Genomic DNA, 23,024 nt, shown 5'->3' on the forward strand with positions numbered 1-23,024 from the left:
TCTTCTGCATTATGTTCTGTGGCTATTGTCTGAATTCACTTATCAGAAATCATGAGGACTGGGGATCCTTAGGCTAGAGTAAGATCCTGGTGTCATAAGGACCCCAAGCCTATTGTCTTCTGGGTATCCTTGAAAACACACATAGAAGTCCAAAGCTGGTCTTTTTAAATAAAATCATATTTATACTTAGCTTACAAATTTAGCTTTGGGCACATTAAAGAATTTGATCCTTTATAAGGTGACCATTAATTTGCACGTCTTAATTATCTTCAACAGTTTACAACAAGTTAGTAGTTTTTGTAAGATTAGGGTTTTACAGTTTTAGGCACACAGCTCTAAGTTTATGGCTAACCTGAGTATACCTTTACAACCTTTGGGATTTACCATACAAAAATCTATTCTAATCCAAAATATCTTGGAAACTTGCCAACGTCTCATTAGTCTAGAAATAAGATAGAAATAATAAACAGAAGGTTTGTTAGGACTAAGAAATTTTATAGGTGCTGCCTTTTACCAATGGCAGCCACAGCTGTTCCCGGCTTTCCCAGGCAGGCTTTCCCTGTTAGTATTTTCTAGAGACAGAAAAGTCCAGTGTCACTGTCATGTTTCAGTGAGATTGTCTTTATTATTATTATTATTATTATTATTGCAAGGAAACAGCTGAAAGAACACATTAAGCCTCTTTTCCGCTTTTGTCTCCTTCCCAGTTCTATCTCCAAACCCTTCATGCCCCATCCGTTGCAACGCCCTGTTAAGTAGACTCCATCCTCAGACGCCTCCTTCAAATGTTTCCTCCCTCTATGCCTTTCTACACTTACAATCTTTCTGCAATATTTGTTCTCTCTCGAGCTAGGTCTGTTTCCATTCTCATTGCATTTCCGTCCTTCGTGTCCCTCAGATTTACATCTGAGGTCAGCTAATGCTGAGCCTCCATCTCCCTTCAGGATAGCCATGTTGGGTGCCGTGTGCAAACTGGGGGTGCAAAGCTACCCATCATGACTGGGAGGTGCTGATTCTTCCTTAGTCCATCCAAATTTACATAAACAGCAGAGTCAGGTAAAATAGCCAATGGTTGAGAAACATCTAATAAAAGCTGATTGACTGTAGCGAGCTTAGATTCTTGAGTTGTATCACCTGGCATGGGTGCAATCTTTATGGGACACGTGGAATTCATATACAGTGTATATGCTCCTTGTCTTTTCAAAGAGTTATCTACAAAAGCAATCTTTTTCAGAGTGAAAATCCTAAAACTAGTATTTTTAGATGTAATTTTAGGCAATAATCTTAGATTTCTTTTTAAAAATCTTTTTTTCTTTTCTTTTTTTGTTTTTGTTTGTTTGTTTTTCAAGACAGGGTTTCTCTGTAGCTATGGAACCTATACTGGAACTTGCTCTGTAGACCACGCTGGCCTTGAAGTCACAGAGATCCACCAGCCTCTGCCTCCTGAGTGCTGGGATTAAAGGCGTGTGCCACCACCGCCTGGCTATCTTTAGAAATTTTAAGAGAGAACATGGTGGCTGTTCTTGGTTGTCAACTTGACTATATCCGAAATGAGCTACAATTCAGAAATGGAGGGCCCACCTGGGATCCCGATCTTGAGGTGAGAAGACAACAGGCCTTTGGTCTGGATCTTGAGGCTGGGGGAACACACCTTTGGTCTGGATCTTGTCACGGGGAGACACACCCCTTTAATCCAGACCTTGAGGCTGGAAGGCCACACCTTCTGCTGAAAGTCTGCATAAGGACAGTGGGAGAAGGAAGGGTTCATTCTTCACCTGCCTGCCCTTGCCGTGTCAGTACATCCAGCCATCACTGGCATTGCGGATTCCAGCATACAGAGAAGACACCCAGCCCCACGGGACTGAGCAACTGCTAAGACTTTCTATTCACAGCCAGCCATTGTTGGATTAGTAAGTCATTCCCAGGAATTCCCCTTTCATATATATATACATATATATATATATATATATATATATATATATATATATATATATATATATATATATATATAGAAAGAGAGAGAGAGAGAGAGAGAGAGAGAGAGAGAGAGAGAAAGAGAGAGAGAGATCCATTCTGTAAGGTCTGTGAATCTAGAGAACCCTGATTAATACGGGAAGTATTTTGGATAATTATCTGTAAATCCCAAGTAGTTTGAAAATACAACCTGCCAATTAATTATCAGTGTGAAACCAATATTGGTCTTTACCAGTAAGGGATTATTTCTATGAGTTATTGTTTTAGCAACTGCATTATTTAATAGATTAATAACCCACTCCACTTTAGATGTTACATTTGTTGCAGAATTTAACTGAGAATTTCCAGAAAGCAACTTAAAGAGCAGAGCCAACTCCTTAGGAGTGATAAGCAGATAAGAACGCACCCAATGGTGATCTAAAATTTTAGATTTTGCTCTTACTGTGGAAGTTAAGCCTTTAAGCATTGATTAGATAAGCAGGAGAAAAGAATATCTTCCATATAATGATGGCTAATACCTCCAGAAATTTAAACACTGTTGGCTGACTGTGTTATGCCTGATCGTGATTGCTTTCCTTTTTTGTCTTTTTTTGTTGTTTTTTGTTTGTTTGTTTTTCGAGACAGGGTTTCTCTGTAGCTTTAGAGCCTGTCCTGGAACTAGCTCTTGTAGACCAGGCTGGCCTCGAACTCACAGAGATTCACCTGCCTCTCATGATTGCTTTCTGTTCTAGGAGTTGAGCTTGTTTTCAGGTTTTTCCCATGAAGGGACCATATTGAGTTATTCCTGCTATGGGCAAAAACCAAAAACATTTAAGCAAAAATTAAGCAAACAAATACAAACTCTAAGTTCTGAGGTAACCAAGCTAGCTTGTGTTTTGATGCTTAAGTCCCACGGGCCATTCCCTGGAATTCACTCTGCTCCTCCAGACCTCAGAGGCCAAAATAAGGCTGCAAGAGGCCAGCGAGTTCCCGCCAGTTCACCCAGAAGGGCGACAGCCCTACTGTGGCTCTGTGACCACTGACAAGGCTGGCCACCATTTGGCCCATCCTGCCAAGACCTGCCAAGATGTATGGCAGAAAATTTTCTCTCTCCTTTTTCTTCTCTTTTGTGCTTCCTGAGAGGTTCCAAGCAAAACATTACTGTACTCCAGTTTGTAAAATAATTACAAGGAATTTTATCTTCCCTTGGATGGGCTATCCTTATAACATTGTGGAGCTATAGCGCTGAATATTTTGCTCCTTTGGATCTTAATGAATATCTCAATAACTGCACAATGGACTTTGTCTCAAAGGACTGAGCAGAACCACATCAGTTTCCACTTCTCTCGCTTACGGTCTCGACCCCTTGGGTGAAAGGACCAAATCCTAAACCTCATTTCTATTTGAAGGAAATTTTTCTTACCTTCTCCCAGGGTCATGTGTCCCCGTGTTGAGATGCCCACTGTGGTGATTCCCCTGCAGGCTTTACAGCAGGCAGGGAAAAGACAATGAGGGTTAGGTAAGAAACTTGACTCAGCCCGTCTGGCCCAGATTTTACTTTAGCCTTTACCAAAGCAAAATTTTGGAAAAGCAGTATTCAGATAACAATTAACTCAGTCCCAAGAACACAACTATTGAAGACATGTTTGTTTTTGTTTTGGGTTTTTTGGTTTGTTTGTTTTGGTTTGTTTGTTTTTCCAGACAGGATTTCTCTGTGTAGCTACTCATTCTGTAGATCAGGCTGGCCTCGAATTTACAGAGATTTGCCTGCCTTTGACTCCAGAATGTTGGGATTAAAGGTGTGCACCACCGTCCTGCTTGAGGACATGTTTACATTAAAGCTCTTTGCAAAGTACATGTGTCTTCATCTGTATGATGGGTTCTTGTGGACTGAGAAAGAATGCTCAGGGTAAGGGTCTAGGGAGCCTGACTGAAATAGACATAACACCCGTGGTGTCAGGATTAGCCTGGCCCTAAGATAACACAGAAGTCCCCGGGGCTGTTGTAGCACAAGTGACATCACTCATAAGAGTGGGTTTTATTGTCTAAAAGCAATGCTCTAGATTTAGGGGGATGGGCCAGCGAGATGGCTCAGTGGTTAAGAGCTTTGGTTGCTCTTCTAGAGGACCTGGGTTCAATTCCCAGCACCCACATGGTAGCTCACAACTGTAACTGCAGTTCCAGGGGATCCGACACCCTCATGCAGACGTACAAGCAGGCGAAACACCAAGGCATATAAAATAAAAATAATAAATAATTTAAAAATATTTAGGGGGGAAAGGGTCAGGGATAAGTAAAACCATAAATTCTGGGAGATTCAGCAGAGCCTGTCTCATTGGACAGCAAAGGATCCCGGGTTGTAAACTATGCCATTTCCGGCACCCCAGAAAGAACAGCAAAGCCCGCCCGTCATTCCCTTGCAGAGGCAAACTGTGGGTTTGACTTTCCTGGCTCCTCCAGTACTTATCTGTGTGCACGAGGCATTTTTGCCCTCCACACCAGACATTTAGTTCTCCAGAGATGAGCCTTTGGGCTCCAGGGCACAACCTCACCTTCATGGATAAGGGCCCTAATTTGGAGGGTGGTCTGTGCTATGAGGTGGTGCTGTTCTTAGAATCCAAGGTGTGCTGCGCGTGGTGGCGCAAGCCTTTATTCCCAGCACCTGAGGCTGAGGCAGGCAGATCTCTGAGTTCAAGGCCAGCTTGGTCTACAGAGTGACTTCCGGGACAGTCAAGACCACACAGAGAAATCCTGTCTCCAAAAACAACCAAAGTAAATGAAAAGAATCCACGTTGGCTGTAAGGACAATGACTTATCTCCACGTCTTAGGGAAAGGAGACACAACAAGGGCAGAGGAGTCAGGCTCCCATCCTGCCTTTAGTTACCTTGTGGGTCCAAGTGAGGGATCTGTGAGTTTTAACCCAAACAGCCTTTAAGGGTCTGCTTCAGTAGGATGCCAGTTAGACTCCATATACCCTAGACTAAGCAATCTCCTCCCACAACCATCATAGGTCAGCATGGAAGCAGGGAGCAGTTTCGGGGGGCTCAGTACCAGGGCTGCATAGGGACCTGGCTTTGAAGGGCCCGTTCTAGACAGGCTGTGTCAAAGCCAGATACCTCAGCAGTCAGTATTGTTCTGAGCCTGGGAGCGGGGATTGGTGTCTTTGGCTCTGAACCCCCAAGGCTGGGTTCAGCACTCAGGCCGTGGGTTTTAGGAGCACAGCAGCTGCTGTTGAATGTCTATCTTTCAGCCTTCTTAGGAGCATCCAGGCAGGGGGCAGGGCCTGGATACTATTTACAGGGATTGTCTGGATTTTGCAGGGGGAGGAGCCCGCTCAGCACTATTTACCTGCCGTGGCCCAAACACCTTGGTGACCAAACCACCGGTCCCATTCTGCCTGAGGTAACCCAGAGCTGAGGTTGCCTGACCGCTGCCCCTACTGCCTAGGGCTTTGTTCGACTTTCCTTGGGAACACTTCAAGTCGTCTGACACCACAGACCACTGGAACCATGGTAGGAATGGCGGGGACCCATGAGTAGATCAGCTCAGCTGTGTCCAGGTGGCACCTGTATGAGCCAGCTGTGGCAGCACCTGTGTGAGTCAGGGGTGGGAGTGTGCACCTGTGAGACAGGTGCAGGGTGGCAAAGTCAGGCCGAGGCTGGAGTCATGGGAGGGGCCATGGGGATCCTCCAAGTGCTCTTGGGGGAACTGTTGCAGCATTAAAAAGAGGTAGAAAGCCTAGGTTGGACTCTTAACGCCTTCAATTGGGTCTCTGCAAACCTGGGGAAGACCCTTCCACCTCTCTGAGCCTTGATTTTTTTTGGCAGCTGAAAGAGGACTAATATCCTCTATTTGGTGACATTATTATAAGATCTAATAAGAGATGACATATAGAAGACCTAGCTATACAGTGTCTGACTGGCTATACAGAGGTGTGCAACAGGATTCCAATTCCCAAGCTGGAGGTCAAGAAGATGATATTGCCATTTAGCCCCTGAGACACACCCTGCTAGAGAAGCCACCTCCCAGCCCTTGTCTCCGGGGCCACCTCTTCCAGCTCTTTCCCTGCAGCCCCTGGCCTCCAGCACTCTTATCTGCTGAGCTGTCAACACGCCTGGAGTAGGGATTGATCTGATGTCTGGTTTATCAGATTCCATCGTTGTTTGACCCGAGCCATCCCCTTGGCCTCAGAATGGGCCAAATTCCCTTCTGTCTGATCAGGAGGGAATCACAAGCTAACACCAGGAAGCCCTGTGTGGGACGCCAGCTTCAGAGCAGCCGCCGCCTGTTTGATCTTCCTAAGTGGCCCTGACCTAAGAACCTTGGCAACCAAAGGGAGCTGGGGCTCTGTGCTATGGCCGCGTCCTCCCCTCTTTGTGTGTGGGATGTGGGGTTGGTGATGTGAACAGCCTACAATTAGGGCAGAGTGGCTGCTCACCAGCTGAGACCTGGCTTTCTTCCTGGTACAGGTCCATGGATGCAAAGGGTTCCAGTTCCAAAACTGGGCAAAGACCTATGGCTGCTGTCCAGAGATGTATTACCAGCCCACATCAGTGGAGGAGGTCAGAGAGGTGGGTCCAACACCACATGGGCTGCCCAGTCTGCAGCCACAGTCCTGGCCCTGGAACAGAGGTCAGTGGGGGGCTTCCTGGTCTAAGCTCACCACAGTCCCTAACTGCTGTCCCGCTTAGGTAAACACTAAGCTCCTCTTCCTGCTTCCCCCAGCTTCAGGTCTGCCCAGCAGCCCGCTGTAATTTCCATGCCTACCGCAAGGTGTGCACAGTGATGTGCCAAAAGCAGCCATGTCTGTACTCCCATCTCAGACTTCTGCAATGAACTCCATGCAAACCCTTGTGCACGGGCATGCGCACACACGTGCACATATTCATGCATGCTTGTGCAGATAGATGCATATGCATGCAGACCTATGTATATGCATATGCATGTATACATTCATATGCATATGCACACACAGGCCTATGTGCATGCAACTGTACAAATGCACACACACATACATACATCTATACACAGACACACAAACAGACCTGTGCATGGATACCTGTTACAAATGCACATTTATGCATATATATGCATTTAGGCCTGTGCATACATATGCACATCTATAGACATGCACACACACATATATACATGGGTTTGCACACCTATACATATATGCACGAGTGCTTGTGCACATACATAAGCATACATGCATAGATACGCACTTACACTCACATCTGAGATGACTTTCTGAGAAGAATCAGGGTTGCCAGGGAAGGACATTAGTGAAGGAATTGAGGGCTGTACCCTAGGAGACAAGAAAGAAGCATCAGGAATGGGTAAGAAGCTGGAAAGCAAACTGACTTTGGTGGTAATTAAGGGATGAGGGAGGGAACCAGGAGTGTGCTTTTGGCATAGCTACCTAAGACGACGGTTTCTGAGATGTATCAATCCCAGCTTACCTCCAAGCCCATCTCTCTGGCTCTCTGGAACCAGGCTGAGTCCACTAATGCCAAAGGCTCGCTCTTCAACTTCTCCCCACCCGCTGCAGACTACAGCTGGCCCCGAGGGGCCCCTGGCTTCCTCTCTGAGCAGGTCCTGACTGACCTTGTCTTGGCAGGTGCTGGCCCTGGCTCGGCAGCAGAACAAGAGAGTGAAGGTGGTGGGTGGTGGCCACTCCCCTTCAGACATCGCCTGCACTGATGGCTTCATGATCCACATGGGCAAGATGAACCGGGTTCTGCAGGTACTGGGGCCCGTGGCTCTCTTCCCCAGCTGTTCCTAAGCTGATAGCTTCAGCCTGTGTCCCAGACTCTATGCGTGTCTCAGTCTTTACTTAGTCCTCAGCTTCTTCCTGCTCTGGGTCCCCAGAGTGACACCCTGATCCCTGGCCGTCCCCTGAGCCACTGTCACCTGAGCCCTCCCTGGGCTTGCTCGGGCTATTTGTCAGGTCTGCCTGGCCTGGTCACAGAAAAGATGCCCATCCCTTCTCTTGCTATAGCTTCCATTCTACCTCTTTCAAAGAGGCGTGGAGAAACAGACTCTCAAAGAGTGGAATCACAGTGACTACTCCACAAGAACCCAAAGCGACATTGAACTAGGCTTACAAAGAGACATGAAGATCAGAGACAGGCAGTGACTTGCCTGTGGTCACACAGCAAACAGCAGCAAAGCTGGACCCAGACTCAGAACTGCCACTAGCTTCCTATTGCAATATTGTCCATGCAGCTTGCCTACTAGGGACATGGGATCACAGAAACATGTGCATAGGACTTCGGTCCTCACCTGCCAGGGCCAGCTCCCCTGAGCTGAATTCCACGGAATTCTCTCCCTTCTCTGCAGCCAGCTAGCGATGACCTAGGTTTCTATACTGTACCCGTATTTGCTCAGACTGGCAGGCTCTGTCTCTTAGCGAACATCAGTCATGGCAGTAATTAACTCTGATTGCTAATTAGTGAGAACTGGACTTCAGCAATTGATTTTCCAAGCTCTGGGCCCTGAGTGGCTGGATGAGCAAGCGCTTGGTGGTTGGGCTGGTGTGGATTCTCGTCCCAGCTCTGCCACCAACTTTTCTGTTTGCATGACCTTGGATCTTAGTATAGCCCCCGGCTGCGGTCAGATCTCAGGATCCCACAGTTAGCCATTGCCCAGGTCTTTGGGGTGAGAGCAACCTGAGACTTTGTCCTCCAAATAGCATGACCAGGCCCTGTGGCAACAGACCCTGTCCATACCTTCCCAGTGTGGACAAGGTGAGGATCTTGGGTGTGGCCCAGCCCCCATCCTAGCCCAAGAGTCCCAGGACAAAGCTCTTCGCTTCTCTGGCTCTCCTTCCCTTTGCCTGTAAAAAGAGCAGTTGCACAGACATCCTTGAAGGCGTAAAGGGAGGCTCAGTCAAGAGTGTTTGCCCAGCATGTGCAAAGGCCCAGGGTTCCACTTACAAAACTAAATAAAGAGCTGACTTTGTGAGACCAGAACCAAGGAACTGAGGTGTGCATCTGTAATCCCTCTGCTTGGAAGGCTGCTACAAGAGGATTGCACCTTTGAGGCCAACCGGGGCTCCATAATAAGATTCTGTTTCGAAGACAAACTTTTCCGCAGTGTCCCAGCGTTCTTGGGCTCAGTACCCTCATTCAGATTGAAAAGTGGCTCAAGCTGACCGCACGCTCAGATAGCCATACTCACATTCCAGGGGGGTCTGACTGGGGACCAAGGGCCCAAATGTGGCCTAGCTCCTCCCAGCCTGTGCTGTCTCTGGCAGGTGGACACGAAGAAGAAGCAGGTGAAGGTAGAAGCTGGTATCCTCCTGGCTGACCTGCATCTACAGCTGGACAAGCATGGCTTGGCCATGTCCAAGTAAGAGCCCCTCCTCTGGCCCCCACTGGGCCAGAGCTGCCTCTCCCCTCCTTGCTCTGGGCCCCCACACTCAAGGATCTGGCAGTGAGACAGTCACACTTTTTGGGGTGTACCCCTTCCTCAGAGCTCTGCCCTTCCCACTTGGGGTGGCTTTACTCATCATGCCCCATGGGTTAAGAGGGGGGAAAAGGTCCAAGTTGAGCAGAGTTTTGAGCAATGGTCAATGGTCTTGAACCAGGATGAGGCAACTGAGGATTGAATCTTTCCCAAAATTGGCGATTTACAGCTACAGAGCCCAATACACAAAGACAGGTAAAACCAGCCCTGGGAGGGACAGAAAAACAAGGTGGCCCTTCATGCCATGGCCTTCTGGTCCTTCTTCCTAATTGCATTTGTCATTGCTCACCTTAGTCCTAGAGTTACCATCAGCTCAGCAGTCAAATGCAGCTGACAGGGTAACTCCGAGAAAGTACCACCAGATGTCTGAACATTGGTGTAGAAACCTCACTGCAACTGGAATTAACTCTGTGGAAATCTGGGGTTGATCTTCAGGTGTTGGGGTCAGCTCACCTCACCTTCCTAGCACAGGTCCCACAGTTCTACACTATGGAAACCATTGTCCCCACCCCTCTCCCAAGGTCAGGATAGCTAGGGTATTTATAGGGTGATTGCCATGTATAGACCATGTTTAGGCTATGGAGAAGTAAAGACAAAGGAAACCCAGACACATGTAACAGGAGCTCCAGCAAGGGGCAGGTAGATACAGATACTAACCAGTACCATACAGGAAGGAGGTTCAACAGCAGTGTTGAGGGGACCGAAAGACTTCAGGGGACCCTAAATTCAGCAGGACTCATTCTGAGCCTGGACCCCCAGTCGAAAGGAGCTTAGCTTTCTCCTAGAGCCCTGGGGAAGTTGTGTGGGTTCCAAGGAGGACAGGTGGGAGGCTCACCTACCCAGACCTGCTGGGATAGCTGTGTGTTTAGAACCAGGGAGGTACCCGAGCCTTGGTGCCTTGGGAGCAGAGGAGTCTCAGCAGAACATGTGGCTCTGCTTAGAGAAGATGCCTTTGGTAGGCAGGGAAAGGGACCTGTTGGGCTACAGAGACCTCAAAGGCTAATAGTCAAGCCTCCCTGCAAACGGGCCCATGCCCCAACCTGCTCATCTGCTGGTCATGGAGGTCAGGGAGCCGAGGTCTGAAGAGATGGGCTGACCACAAGCTAGGCCGTCGAAGGGGAAGAGGGGATTCTCAGGGAGAAAGAGGGTTCTGTCCCAGAAAGCGTGGATGCATCTGGGGCTCCCTGAGAAGTCTGACTGCTCTCTGTCTCCCTTGCTCCACCTGCTGAGCCCAGTCTAGGAGCAGTGTCCGATGTGACGGTTGCCGGCGTCATTGGGTCTGGCACTCATAACACGGGGGTCAAACATGGCATCCTGGCCACCCAGGTGAGTCTCCCGTGTCCACGGCTACCCAGGTGAGTCCCCTAGGTCCATGACAGGTTAGATCCATCTCCGCATGGGCCTGAGACACTTGAAAGTGCCCCCAGAAACGCCGCTTCCTACTCTAAACCTTACCAGGCCTGAAGGAACCCTAGGTTTGTTACGGCCTTAGCCGTCCTAAGGGACACTCTCATCCCCACCCCTCACATCCTCATAGGAAGTACAGGACACTCTCATACCCATCCCTGCATATCCTCATAGGCAGCACAGGGCAAGGGGCACCAATTCCACTGGAAGTTATAACCAGGAGCCAGGTGGGGGATGGGACTACTCAGGGTACAGTGGAGGTAGGGCCTGGGAAAGCATAGGGGTAACCTGTGGCAGAGTCTGTCTGTCCTTCATTTAAAAATTATTTTAATCCATCTCTCCCTGGGTCTGTGTACACTGGTAGGGTCCCTAGCTTCTGGGTACATTGCTGTCAAAATCCTCAGTCAAAATGAAGATAGCCCAACCCACAGGGAGAGGACACAGTGTGAAAGTCATGAGTTAGCACTCGTTGAACGGTGTCTGGCCAAATGGCTGTTCAGAGCTACCTGCCTCAGGAATGGCCTTTCTGAAACCAAACACTTTCAGCTTCCCACACTGTCAACCTGGAGTCCTTCATGGCCATGGCCTTCTCAAAGCCGGGCTTACTGCCCCAGGGGCCCAGTGGGCAGCACTCCCAAGAGATGAGCCCAGTGCATTACTGTCTAGGACCGATGTCAAGATGGTCATGTCAGTTGCTCCGCACTGGTCATCAGGGTGTAAAACTAACTTAAGGGGGTCACTCATTAAAACACACATAGGATTTATTGGTTACTTTCTTTGGAAGCCCCACTGAGCAGGCCGGGAACCAAAGAGGTGGGGCTTGTTCTGTGTTACAGTCATGCAGATGACGACGATATTGGTCTCTTTTTGATACTGTAACAAAGTGTCTGAGGAAAATTAGCTTCAAGAAGGAAAGGTATATTTTTGCTCAGTGGGTTTAGAGGACCGGTAAGACCCAGGAAAGCTGTTTGCTACACAGCAGCTAGGAACCAGGGACAGCAAAAGAAGGGACTGAAGGCAGGAGAGGTCCTTCCAGGGCACACCCCCAGTAGTATATTTCTTCCAGTTAGACCCAACTCTTGACTTTTTCACAACCTCCATCAAACTAATAGTCAACCCGTGGATCACTGAGGTCAAATCTATCATGATTTAATGGCTTTCCCCAGACCCATCAACTGGCAACCAAGACTTTAACACATGCACCTGTGGGGGACATTTCAGATTCAAGGTAAAAGGGTGGCCAGCTCTCGTATTACATCAGCTTACGGTGGAGGTTAGTCCCAGGTTCACACTTGATCCTCCTACCTTCCTAGGTAGTGACGGCTGTCACCTGTTGAGGTCACAGGAGTGGCTAATTCAGAGCCCCACCCTGCACAAGGTCTTCAGATGCACGTGAAGCATCTCTCACAGGCCTGCTCTCAAGGCTCTGAATCTCCAACGGTGCAACAAATACCGAGATACCACCCTGTCCCCACAGCTAGCCATGGTGTCCCATTTCTGTCAGTTCCTCCGCTCTGCTCTTGGGTCACTGTTAATCAGATTAGTTCAGCTGTAGCTGTCCTCTCTCCCTGAGCAACCAACCGCCAACTGCGCGTGTCAGAAGCGATTTCCATCCAAATGAGCAGGTAGCAGATTACAGAGAAGGACCTCAATGGGCATGAAAGAAAGTCCTTCTGCAAGTGGGGACCCCGGGGACCTCCCTCAGTTTGCAACCAAAGGCCTCAGTCACAGAAACCCAAACTTTCTAGTCAGATGAGGCTAAGCAGGAGAATGCATTTCCTGGGGTGAGAGGAGTCCTGTGTTGATGAGGAAGATTCTACACGGCCGGGTAAGGCTGTTGGGATCTCGATTCGCTGTCTCATCTGAGGGTACACGTGTGCTCACTCGGCCTTGTGAAGCACCTGTCCTGGGGATCTGTGTCTCCAGGCAGCAGAGTATCACCAGGCAGTGGAGGTTAGCGGCTTCTTGCCTGTGAGGTCACAGAATGATGGAGGAGAGGCCAAGCCAGCGGGGTCCCGTGTGACGTCGCATGACAATGTACTCCACACTCCTGAGAGTTGAGCGCTGATGCCAGGTTCAGCTTTCCTCTCGCCCACTTCTCCCCTGGTTCCCAGAATGCCCTCTCAGGTAGTATAATACACCTAGCTAGGAAGTTGTATGGCTGGCCATGGTGGCCCCTGGGAGTAAGTGCTACCTGGTCTCTGTTGTCCAAGTCTGAAAGCTGGGTGGTTCTGAGCAGGCTATTAAGTGTGACACCTCTCCCTCTGCCAGGTGGTGGCCTTGACCCTGATGACAGCTGACGGGACAGTTCTGGAATGCTCCGAGTCAAGCAACGTGGATGTGTTCCAGGCTGCCCGGGTGCACCTGGGCTGTCTGGGCATCATCCTCACCGTGACTCTGCAGTGTGTGCCACAGTTCCACCTACAGGAGATCTCCTTCCCTTCAACCCTCAAGGAGGTACTAGCCTTCTGCTCTCCGCTATCGCCTCAGAAAACAAATGGAGGGCCCAACCAGGGGTCCTCGCCCTCAGACAGTTCCCGTGGACCTCTGGTGTCCTGAGGGAGAGGGGTTTTCATTTCATACACACACCCTTTCTTTCTTGGCCCACGAGAGACTGATCAGAAACATGGTGAACCTTAAGACCCCAGAAGAGCCTCAGGGCTTACTGACCTGTAGGTATGGAAGGGGTTTGAGTAGAGATCTGCCCCAGGAAAACATGAAGACGAGCTGTTCTTAGGCACTGACTGGCACCTGTCCTATGGGGGACATGCCAAGACTCCCTTACCATGGAAGGCACCACAGGCTGAGATCTGGGCCCAATCTCTAAACATGGTCACATCCTAAGGAGCGGACGTCAGTTAGGGAGTCAGCGCAGGAATCTAGTAGACACAGGTCAGGCAGTGGCAGAGAACGTCAACCCCTGGGAAACTGATCAATGAGAGGGTCCATCACCTCGCAAAAGGGGGCTTTTGTGAAAGAGGAGGCTTTGAAGGCAGCACATTTGACTGACAAGAGAGCCCAGAGAGGTTAGCTAGGCAGGAATGGAGGTGGCGGGGCGAGGTGGGGTTCCCAAAACAGCAGGGAATGGGTGTCCACAGCATGCTGCAGGAAGTAGATCAATCCCAGGAGGCCATCACTGACCTCCATGAGAACAGCTGCAGAGGGGCTCCTACAGGTGAAGGAGAAAAGGACCATCGCAGGCTAGGAAGGGATGTGTATGTAGCTAGGACATGTTCCAGCAGAAAGAGGTTGTAATCTTGCATGCTACATTGTTAAATCTTTTGTCCTGCTTCCAAGTCCAGCTAGAATGTACTGATGCTTAATCTGGAGCTTTTGACCAACAGACAGGGTTTGTCTGTCCACCTTTAGCTGTCCTGGAACTCACTCTGTACACCAGGTTGGCCTCAAACTCAAAGAAATCCACCTGCTTCTGCCTCCTGAGTGCTGGGATTAAACACATGTGCTACCACACCCAGCTCCTATTTGGTAATATTAAGACAACTTCAGTATTTTCTTCAATTTAAAATAAACCAAAACATGCCCAGGCCTGGACTTGGGTTTATTGACTTCTCTCTGTGACTGTACCAGTTTCTTTTGTATGGTGGTCACCAATGTGTGATAGGCACATGTTAAAGGAGGAAGGGTTCCTTTGAGCTTACAGTTTCAGGGCGTTCTGCCCACCACAGCAGGGAGAACACAGTAGACAGCAGGAAGCAGAGGAAGTGGGGTACAGGCAAGGACCAATTATGTGGGGTACAGGCAGGGACCAGTTATGCCTTAGCTCTGACCTTCTGATAATATCTTCATATTATGAATCCATTAATAGCTTGGCTTGGGCAGGTGGTGGTGGTGGCAGCAGCTCACACCTTTAATCCCAGCACTCAGGAGGCAGAAGCAGGCAGATCTCTGAGTTTGAGGCCAGCCTGGTCTACAAGGCAAATTATAGAACAGCCAGCATTATTAACACAGAGAAACCCTGTCTCAAAAAACTAAAAAACAGAAAAGAGCCTGACTCATTGATTTGGTCAGAGTCTGCATGATCTAATCATCTCTGGAGACACTCACCTCGGGGGGCTTCACTAATCCAGGTGTTTCTCAATCAAATCAAGTTGACAGTCAAGATCATCTCCCCTACTTCCCTCTTGTGCCAGGTCCTGGACAACCTAGACAGCCACCTGAAGAAGTCAGAATACTTCCGCTTCCTCTGGTTTCCCCACAGTGAGAATGTCAGCATCATCTACCAAGACCACACCAATAAGGTAAGCGCAGTGCGGGCCCAATCTGGCCCAGCATCCCGGAGCAGGGGGCTGCTGGTTACTAGCATACTCACTGTCCATCCTCACCGCATCCTGCACACCCTCCCTATCCCAGGGTAGCTGACATTTGTTGTCCTGATGCCTAGGGAAATGGGCTTGTCATTGAACATGAAGAGAGGAAGAGACGGGCGAAGGTGGGAAGGAAAGTGGCTAAGATGGGGTCCGGCATGTCAAAACCTAGATGTGGGAGACAGACAGAGAGAACTGAAGTACATGGAGGAGCAGACAGGATGGATGAGTGTGAGACAGCTGGCCTGGCCCACAGGATCCTTCCTTCTCTAACACTTCCGCTCTTCCACTTCAGTTGAAGAAAATTCGTATTTTGTCTCCTTTAGTCACAGCCTTGCAGATAAGGGGCTTCTTAGCAGAAGGAAAGAAGAGTAGCAGGCTTCCTGTAGGGCCACCAACCATCTCCCAAATCATGACTCGGAGACTTATTATTCATTATGAATGTTCACATCTTATGCTTGTCCCACCAGCTCTTATTAAAAACTGAAACTAACCTGTTTCTCCCCTTCTACATTTTGCCTCGGCTTTTACTTTCCCTTCATTCTGTATGTCCTACTCCGTGACTGACTAACCCCAGGCTTCTCCTTCTTTGTCTTCCTGTTCTCCTCCTCCACTGGAGTCTAGCTTCCTCCTCCTACTTTTTCCCTCTGCCTGCCAGCCCCACCTATCCCTCTACTGCCTAGCTATTGGCTGTTCAGCTTTATATTAGACCAATCAGGTGCCTTAGGCAGGCAAGGTAAAACAGAAACACATCTTTACACAAATAAACAGATGCAGCATAAACAAATGAAATACAGCTTTACATAGTTAAATAGTCTGTATCATAAACAAATATAACACATCTTTACCTAGTTAAAGTAATATTCTATTCCACAACAAACAAAGCCATCACTTACCAGCTGAGGTGTTGTTGGCTCAGTTGATAAAGTGCTTGCCATGCAAGCATGAGGACCCATGTCTGATCCCCAGAATTCAAAAATAAATAAATAAATATAAAGAGGCTTTGGGTGGTAGCACACACCTGTATCTCTACTGGGGAAGTAGAGACAGGAAGAATCCTGGGGCTCAGTGGCCAGTCAGTCTAGCTACTGGGTAAGCTCCAGGTTCAATGTAAGACTGTCTCAAAAAATTAAGATGAGGAGACTAAAGAAGATGCTCAGTATTGGCTTCCAGCCTGCACAGGTGCACAGGTACACATATAAGCACACACAAAATGAACCTTTAAAATGCCATAATTTAAAAATGAATGCCAGTGATGTCCAAATCCTCCTGTGTGTAGGGGACAGTACAGGGTTTGTGAAGGTGACTGCTGAACACCTAGATCACAGGAGCTGCAGAAAAGACAGTGACTGTTAAGCCTGACCTGATGACCTGAGTTCAATTCCTGGGATCCACATGGTGGAAATTAACTTTGCTATGGAGAAATAAGGCTTCCAGTGGTCCTGGTCATCTCACTTTCCTCCCTCCTCCTCTTCCTGAGACATGTTTTCTACAGTTGGTTGTTTTTCACTCTTCTTACTCTTTGCTCTTATAGGGGGCTGCCACCCAGCTCCCAAATAAATCACAAGGAGGCTAATTCTTTCTTATGAATGCCCGGCCTAAGCTTGGCTTGTTTCTAACCAGCTTTTCTTAATTTAAATTATCCCATCTACCTCTTGACTGGGCCTTTTCCTTTTCTTCTGTAAATCTTACTCTCACTCTTACTCCATGTCTGGCTGGGCCGCTGGCCCCTGGTGTCCCCTCTCCTCTTTCTTTCTTTCTTTCTTTCTTTCTTTCTTTCTTTCTTTCTTTCTTTCTTTCTCTCTTTTTGGTTTTTGGTGACAGGGTTTCTCTCTGTAAGTTTCCTGGCTGTGCCGGAACTCACTTTGTATACCAGGCTGACTGTGAACTCACTGAAGTCTGCCTGCCTCTACCTCCCAAGTGCTAGCATTAAAGGCGTGCACTGCCTGGCTTCTCCTTCTTTTCCTTGTTCCTTTATCTTTTCATCCCAAATTTCTCCTCCTATTTATTCTCTCTGCCTGCCATCCCCACCAATCCTTTGTCTTCCCTACGTATTGGCTGTTCAACTCTTTATTAGACCGATAAGGTGTTTTAGACAGGCAATGTAACACAGCTTCACAGAATTAAACAAATGTAACATAAAAGATTGCAAGATATCTTTGCATCACTGAACAAATATTCCACAGCATAAACGAATGTAACACATCTTAAAATAATATTTCACAACAGTCTTCTAATGGGACATCATGAGAAACAAGTCAGAAGTTGAGCCCTGATGCCTAGCTCTAATACTTATCCTTCCAGCCCCCCTCCTCTGCATCTAGCTGGTTTTGGGACTGTGCCATCGGACTCTACCTATTGGAATTCTTGCTCTGGATCAGGTAGGAATGCCATGGGACTTCTATCCCATCTTTTGTATGCGTGGAGGATACAGGCCATGAGAAGAGCCCCTGCCTTTACACCTGCAAACTGGGTCTGCCTCCTGGGTCTAGGGCCATGGTTTCAGCCCTGGCCACACACTGGAATCACATGGAGAGCTTGGGTGCATTCTAAGGACAACAAAAGTCATGAGGATTTGAAAGAGAGTAAGGCACCCTGGGAGCTGGCAGCCTGTGGACTGGGAAAGGCAAAGGAAATATGGGCCTGGAGGAGAGGATGAGTCCATATGAGCAGTGTCTGTAACAAGTCAGCAGGAGTAGAGGAAAAGTTGGTGGGTGGATGGATGGGTGAATGCGTGGTTTGGTGGATGGGTGGTCTGGTGGATAGATGGATGGGTAGTTTGGATGGATTAATGGATGGATGGACAGATGGTTTGGTGGGTGGGTGGATGGATGGATGGATGGATGGATGGACAGATGGTTTGGTGGGTGGATGGATGGATGGATAATTTGGTGGATGGATGGATGGATAATTTGGATGGATGGATGGGTCGTCTGGTGGGTGAGTGGATTCTGAGCATCAGTGTTTTGTTGCTATGACAACACACCTGAGAATGTCATCTTAAAGGAAGAAAGGCTTATTTAGGCTCATGAGTTCAGAGGTCCCAGTCCATGGTCATTGATGTCCCTGCTGTGGGGCTGAGGCAGAGACTCATGGTGAGAACTCACCACCTCACAGCAGGCAGGAAGCAGAGAAAGGAAAGGTCTGTGGGTAGATACACATTCAGAAGCACACTCCTAGTGACCTAATTCCTCCCACCCGAGCCCTATCTCCTGATAGTCTACACAACAGAGAATTCTCTGATGGTGTGTCAACTCACTAAGAAGGCAGCACCCACCTCGTGATCTAATTACTTCGTGAACACAGCACCAGCCAAAGAGCAATCCTGTTTGTGTATGTGTGTGTGGGGGTGTGAGTGGTGTGAGTGTGTGTAGATCTTGAAAATAATGGCATGGTGAACTTTCTAGAGCCAAAAGCTGAGAGGCAGCTGTGTCTTGGCCCAGGAAGCACTGAGCACTCTTTCTATAGTCCCCCAGGGAACTCCCAGCATTGTGTCTAGGAACAAGAGTCTAGCCTAAGACCTTCTCCCAAGACACTGGCCCCCTTTAGCTGCTTTCTCTTGGCAGTATTGAATCACTGTTCCCAGGTTGTAGATGGAGAGCGAACAACACATTCTTTATGGTACTAAACCTGTCAGGCACCTGCCGAAATTAAAACCACACTCCGCCTTGACCTGACTATCCCATAAGGCTTTGAGACACGGACATCTGTTATTGCGTGGTAGGAAGAGACAAGATCCTGCACTGGTCCAACCTGTATACAGCAAGGCCACTAGGAGAGTAGAAGTGAGGAGTGAGGGACTGGTGTGGAAAGAACTCAGCTCACAGCTGACACACAGTAATTGCACACACACACACACATACTCCACCTCTCTGCCCTGTCCCCTCCAGCACCTATTGGCCATTCCTCGTGGGTTGGATCAACCGTTTCTTCTTCTGGCTGCTGTTCAGCCACAAGAAGAAGAGCAGCAACCTCAGCCACAAGATCTTCACCTACGAGTGTCGCTTCAAGCAGCACGTCCAAGACTGGGCCATCCCCAGGTAGTGCACGCCCCCAGGCCTACTATGAAAAGCAGGACCCTCTAGAGCTGGGAGTCCCTATTGCTTGGGCTGAAGTTCCCTGGGAGCCCTGTATGGAGCCATGGAGGGGGACTGGGGCAGAGAGTGCCTTCTTACTCTGGGGTCTCTCCTGGGCAGGGAGAAGACCAAGGAGGCCCTGCTGGAGCTGAAGGCCATGCTGGAGGCCCACCCCCATGTGGTAGCCCACTTCCCCGTGGAGGTGCGCTTCACCCGAGGTGATGAGATCCTGCTGAGCCCCTGCTTCCAGAGAGACAGCTGCTACATGAACATCATCATGTACAGGTGACAGTGCCCTGCAGGGCGTGGGGTAGAGGGAGCTGTCCCCTCATGTAAAGGGATTCCTCTCCTCCCTCAGTCTTCTCACGCCCGTTGCTGAGGCCACCTTCTCTACCAGGAGATTGCAGTGATTTTAGTCGCAGGAAGTGACGTCTCACTACTTCGAGTTCTTATACTATTCCCTCCCTGTAGACTCTTGGGTCATGTACCACTTCCAGCCTGTGCTTCATCCCTGTATTCTAGCACCAACAGTGAGTTAATATTAATGAGGAACACTGACCATTTATGAGGACTATATAAGGGAAAAGAGCAATCCATCCCAGCTCAGGTGCCCAAGTCGGTAAGCTTTCTGCTGGCCTGGAAGTCGTGCTATACTGACATCAGTTCTGAAGCTGGTTTAGGTTCAGTCAGCAGGGGAGACATTAACCTGATGTCGGGATGTATCTGTCAATCGCAGTGACTAAACCCAAGCCCACGGCTGACTTCTCTTTTCAGCCAACAGGAGACATGGGAAGGAGTTTGTCCTTCTGGTTCCTTGCTAAGATGTATTCCTCATCCGCCACCCACCCCGCCTCCCGTCCTGCTTCATGCTTTCACAGGCCTTCGCTGGCTTTGCCAAAGAGTGGCTACCTGATCTTTCTAGGGTGTTCCTTCCCCATGTAGAAGGCCCCTAATCATTGCAAAGCCAGGGACAACTGACATCCCAGTTCTTAGGGAGCCACAAGAGCTTCTGAATGACACACTGAAGGAACAGTAGTCTAGTTCAGAGAGGACATAGCGATGGTGATGCTCATGGGGTGGTGCTCTTGCTGTCTGTATGTCTCCTTTCCTCGCTCCTTGATTTCAAACGCAGAAGTGAGAGTTGCCAGGGATGCATCTGAAGGTGCGTGTTCGATGCTAGCACTGAAGTCAGCTTTGGGGACCAGTCACTTTGAGGCTGTGTTGCTGGGCAGGAGGACCAACTGGGCAGGAGACATTCATTAGGTTACATGGCCATGCTTTCCAGACATGAATGAGGTCGTCCAGGGATTCCAAAGCACTAGCTGTGTGTGTGTGTGTGTGTGTGTATGGGTATTGTATATGACTAGTGTGTATGGGTGCTGCACAAAGATCATGTGAATTATGTATATATATATATGTATATTACATGTGAATACTAGCTGTGTGACTACTATGTGTGTTTAAGTATTGTGTGTGTTATAGGTGTGAATACTATATGTGTGCGACATCATTAGCAACTTTGTCACCCCGTGCAAACCTAGCTGGCATGCCCTTCTGCACACCGCTGCTGTTGTCAGACTCTCTGCCTGTGCATTGCACTGTCTCTGTTTCATACTATGATAGCTAACCTGTGTAAAGCAAAGGCCAGGCAGGACACGGGGAATTTTTCAGCTCCATTACCTTAGGGTCTCCAGCCAAGATTAAACTCACAGTCATATCCAGGTACCAATTGATGAATACACAAAGGGGACAAAGTTTGGGGGATCCCTTGGGGATGCGCCATGAGCAGAAGCCCTCAGGTACTTGTCCTGGCAGTGCTGTCCTGCAGGGAGGGCCAGTCGGATCTCCAGTCGCCTGCCGGATTCGGGCAGGCTGCTGGGAATGCACCCGAGGCAGGAGGGGCACATCATGAGACAGGGAAGGCCAGCTAACCACCTTTTCTCTGCCCTAGGCCCTATGGCAAGGATGTGCCTCGGCTGGACTACTGGCAGGCTTATGAGACCATCATGAAGAAGTTTGGAGGCAGGCCCCACTGGGCAAAGGTAACTCGTCGCCACGAGGCTGCTGCTATGCGCTTTGCTTCCACCAGAGGGCGCCGCTCCTCTCCATTACTCTGAGCTAGTAAAAGGGCTCTTGGGGATTTTCATAGAAACTTCCTTCACTTTATAGGATTTTCCTGTGGCGCTTGTGAGCGGGATAAGGATCTGTGTGTCCATTTAACAGATAGGAAAGAGAAGGCCTGTGCGGTGGTGGGACCAGAGCCAGGACCTCCATGGTGTTATGAGATGAAGGGACCAGTGGTGAATTCTAAATTCCTTCAGCTTTACTTTCCAGACCCCTTTCTTTCTGTCTGGAAGTCTGTACTGTGTGTAGAAGGTGGGGGAGCAGCGTCATAAGGCTCGGAGACGTTGGGTCCTGGCCTGTAGCGTAGCCTGCCAGCTCTGTTAAGACGAAGTCTACTGCATCTGCTTGCTTCTACAGGCCCACAATTGCACCAGGAAGGACTTTGAGAAAATGTACCCCGCCTTTCGAAAGTTCTGTGACATCCGCGAGAAGCTGGACCCCACTGGAATGTTCTTGAATCCGTACCTGGAGAAGGTGTTCTACTAAAACAGGAGTAGCAGAAGCCACCCCCACCCCTCACGGTCCTGCAGCCTTTGTGGGGGATGGAACAGGGTCCCACAGGCACAGTGGGGGCAGACCTCCTCCCCTGACCACACAGAAGGGCTGGGCTTGGGGTAGGGCCTCTCTGCTCCTTTCTCCATCGTCTTCAGAGCACCCCAGGCAAGAGGCAGCCTTTCACTCAAGTTCCTGTTTGCATACCCGTGAATCCCACAAGCATTACAATCTTCCAGGCTGGTCATTCCTAGGCTCTGTCAGCCAGCTGCAGTGAGTTTCCTGAGGCCTGAAGTTCCCCAGCCCTCTTCAGAAGGAATCCCTTGGCGAGAGTTTTAGCACAGGGCTGGCATGGAGCATACTCTGCATTCTTTTATCTTTAAAAGCTCTTCTGGATGCCCAGAGACTGTCTGGTCCTGGGCAAGCCATCTTCCAGACGGGTCCGGCTGGCCTGCCATGCCTGGCCCTCACAGTGTCTCTTTCAGTGTTCCTGGCCTCTTCTGTGTGTTTCTCTCCCTTTGTCTCAGAGAACAGATCTCAAAAGCAGGGGTCTCACCATGTTTTTTCCCGGGTACCGTTCTCACCTTCCCATCCACAAGAGTGATTTCAGTTTGCTCTGTGACCTTTCTAGAGTGTTCCTTGGAGAACCAAGATTCTCCAGCTGCTTTGTAAAAATTAAAAGACTCTGAAGATATTGTTCTGCCTTGAGAAATTTATATTAATTCTTTATCTCGTAAAGAGCTAAAGTGCAAAACGTACTTACCAACAGAACCGCCAGATCAGCAAAGGGGCAAAGGACTCGGGTAGATGTTTCTCTGCTGCGAATGCACACAGGCCACTGAATGTGTAAAAAGTCGTTCAGCATTCCTGTCGCAGGAAAGTGCAAATGGAGGCCGTGGCCTGGCACTCTTAGTATCAACAATAACACATAGTTTAATGCAGAAGCTTGCTTAAAATACTATAGTTTTTAAATTATTTTTTAATTTATTTTTTAAATTCCATTTTACATTTCAACCACAGCTTTCCCCACTCCTCCTCCCTCCCTGCCCCCCCACCTCCCTCCCCGCCCCCCCACTTCCCTCCCAGTCCACCCTCCATCTACTCCTCAGGACAGGTAAGGGCTCTGATGGGGAGTCAACAAAGCCTGGCACATTAAGTCGGGGCAGGACCAAGCCCCTC

General features: G+C 49.0%; 1 protein-coding gene across 1 annotated transcript; it reads left to right on the forward strand.

The window, feature by feature from the left end:
- The first annotated feature begins 1,510 nt into the window (after nucleotides 1-1,510).
- LOC130885248 (L-gulonolactone oxidase) lies at nucleotides 1,511-21,839 on the forward strand. Its single transcript, XM_057786684.1, has 13 exons — nucleotides 1,511-1,600; nucleotides 2,902-3,042; nucleotides 6,424-6,525; nucleotides 7,572-7,697; nucleotides 9,210-9,304; nucleotides 10,657-10,747; nucleotides 13,100-13,285; nucleotides 14,980-15,087; nucleotides 17,458-17,534; nucleotides 19,044-19,193; nucleotides 19,350-19,514; nucleotides 21,181-21,271; nucleotides 21,711-21,839. The coding sequence occupies exons 1-13, from the start codon at nucleotides 1,511-1,513 to the stop codon at nucleotides 21,837-21,839; spliced, it is 1,551 nt and encodes a 516-aa protein (XP_057642667.1).
- The last annotated feature ends 1,185 nt before the right edge of the window (nucleotides 21,840-23,024 follow it).

Source organism: Chionomys nivalis, chromosome 12, assembly GCF_950005125.1.
Source record: "Chionomys nivalis chromosome 12, mChiNiv1.1, whole genome shotgun sequence".
Taxonomy (NCBI): Eukaryota; Metazoa; Chordata; class Mammalia; order Rodentia; family Cricetidae; genus Chionomys; species Chionomys nivalis.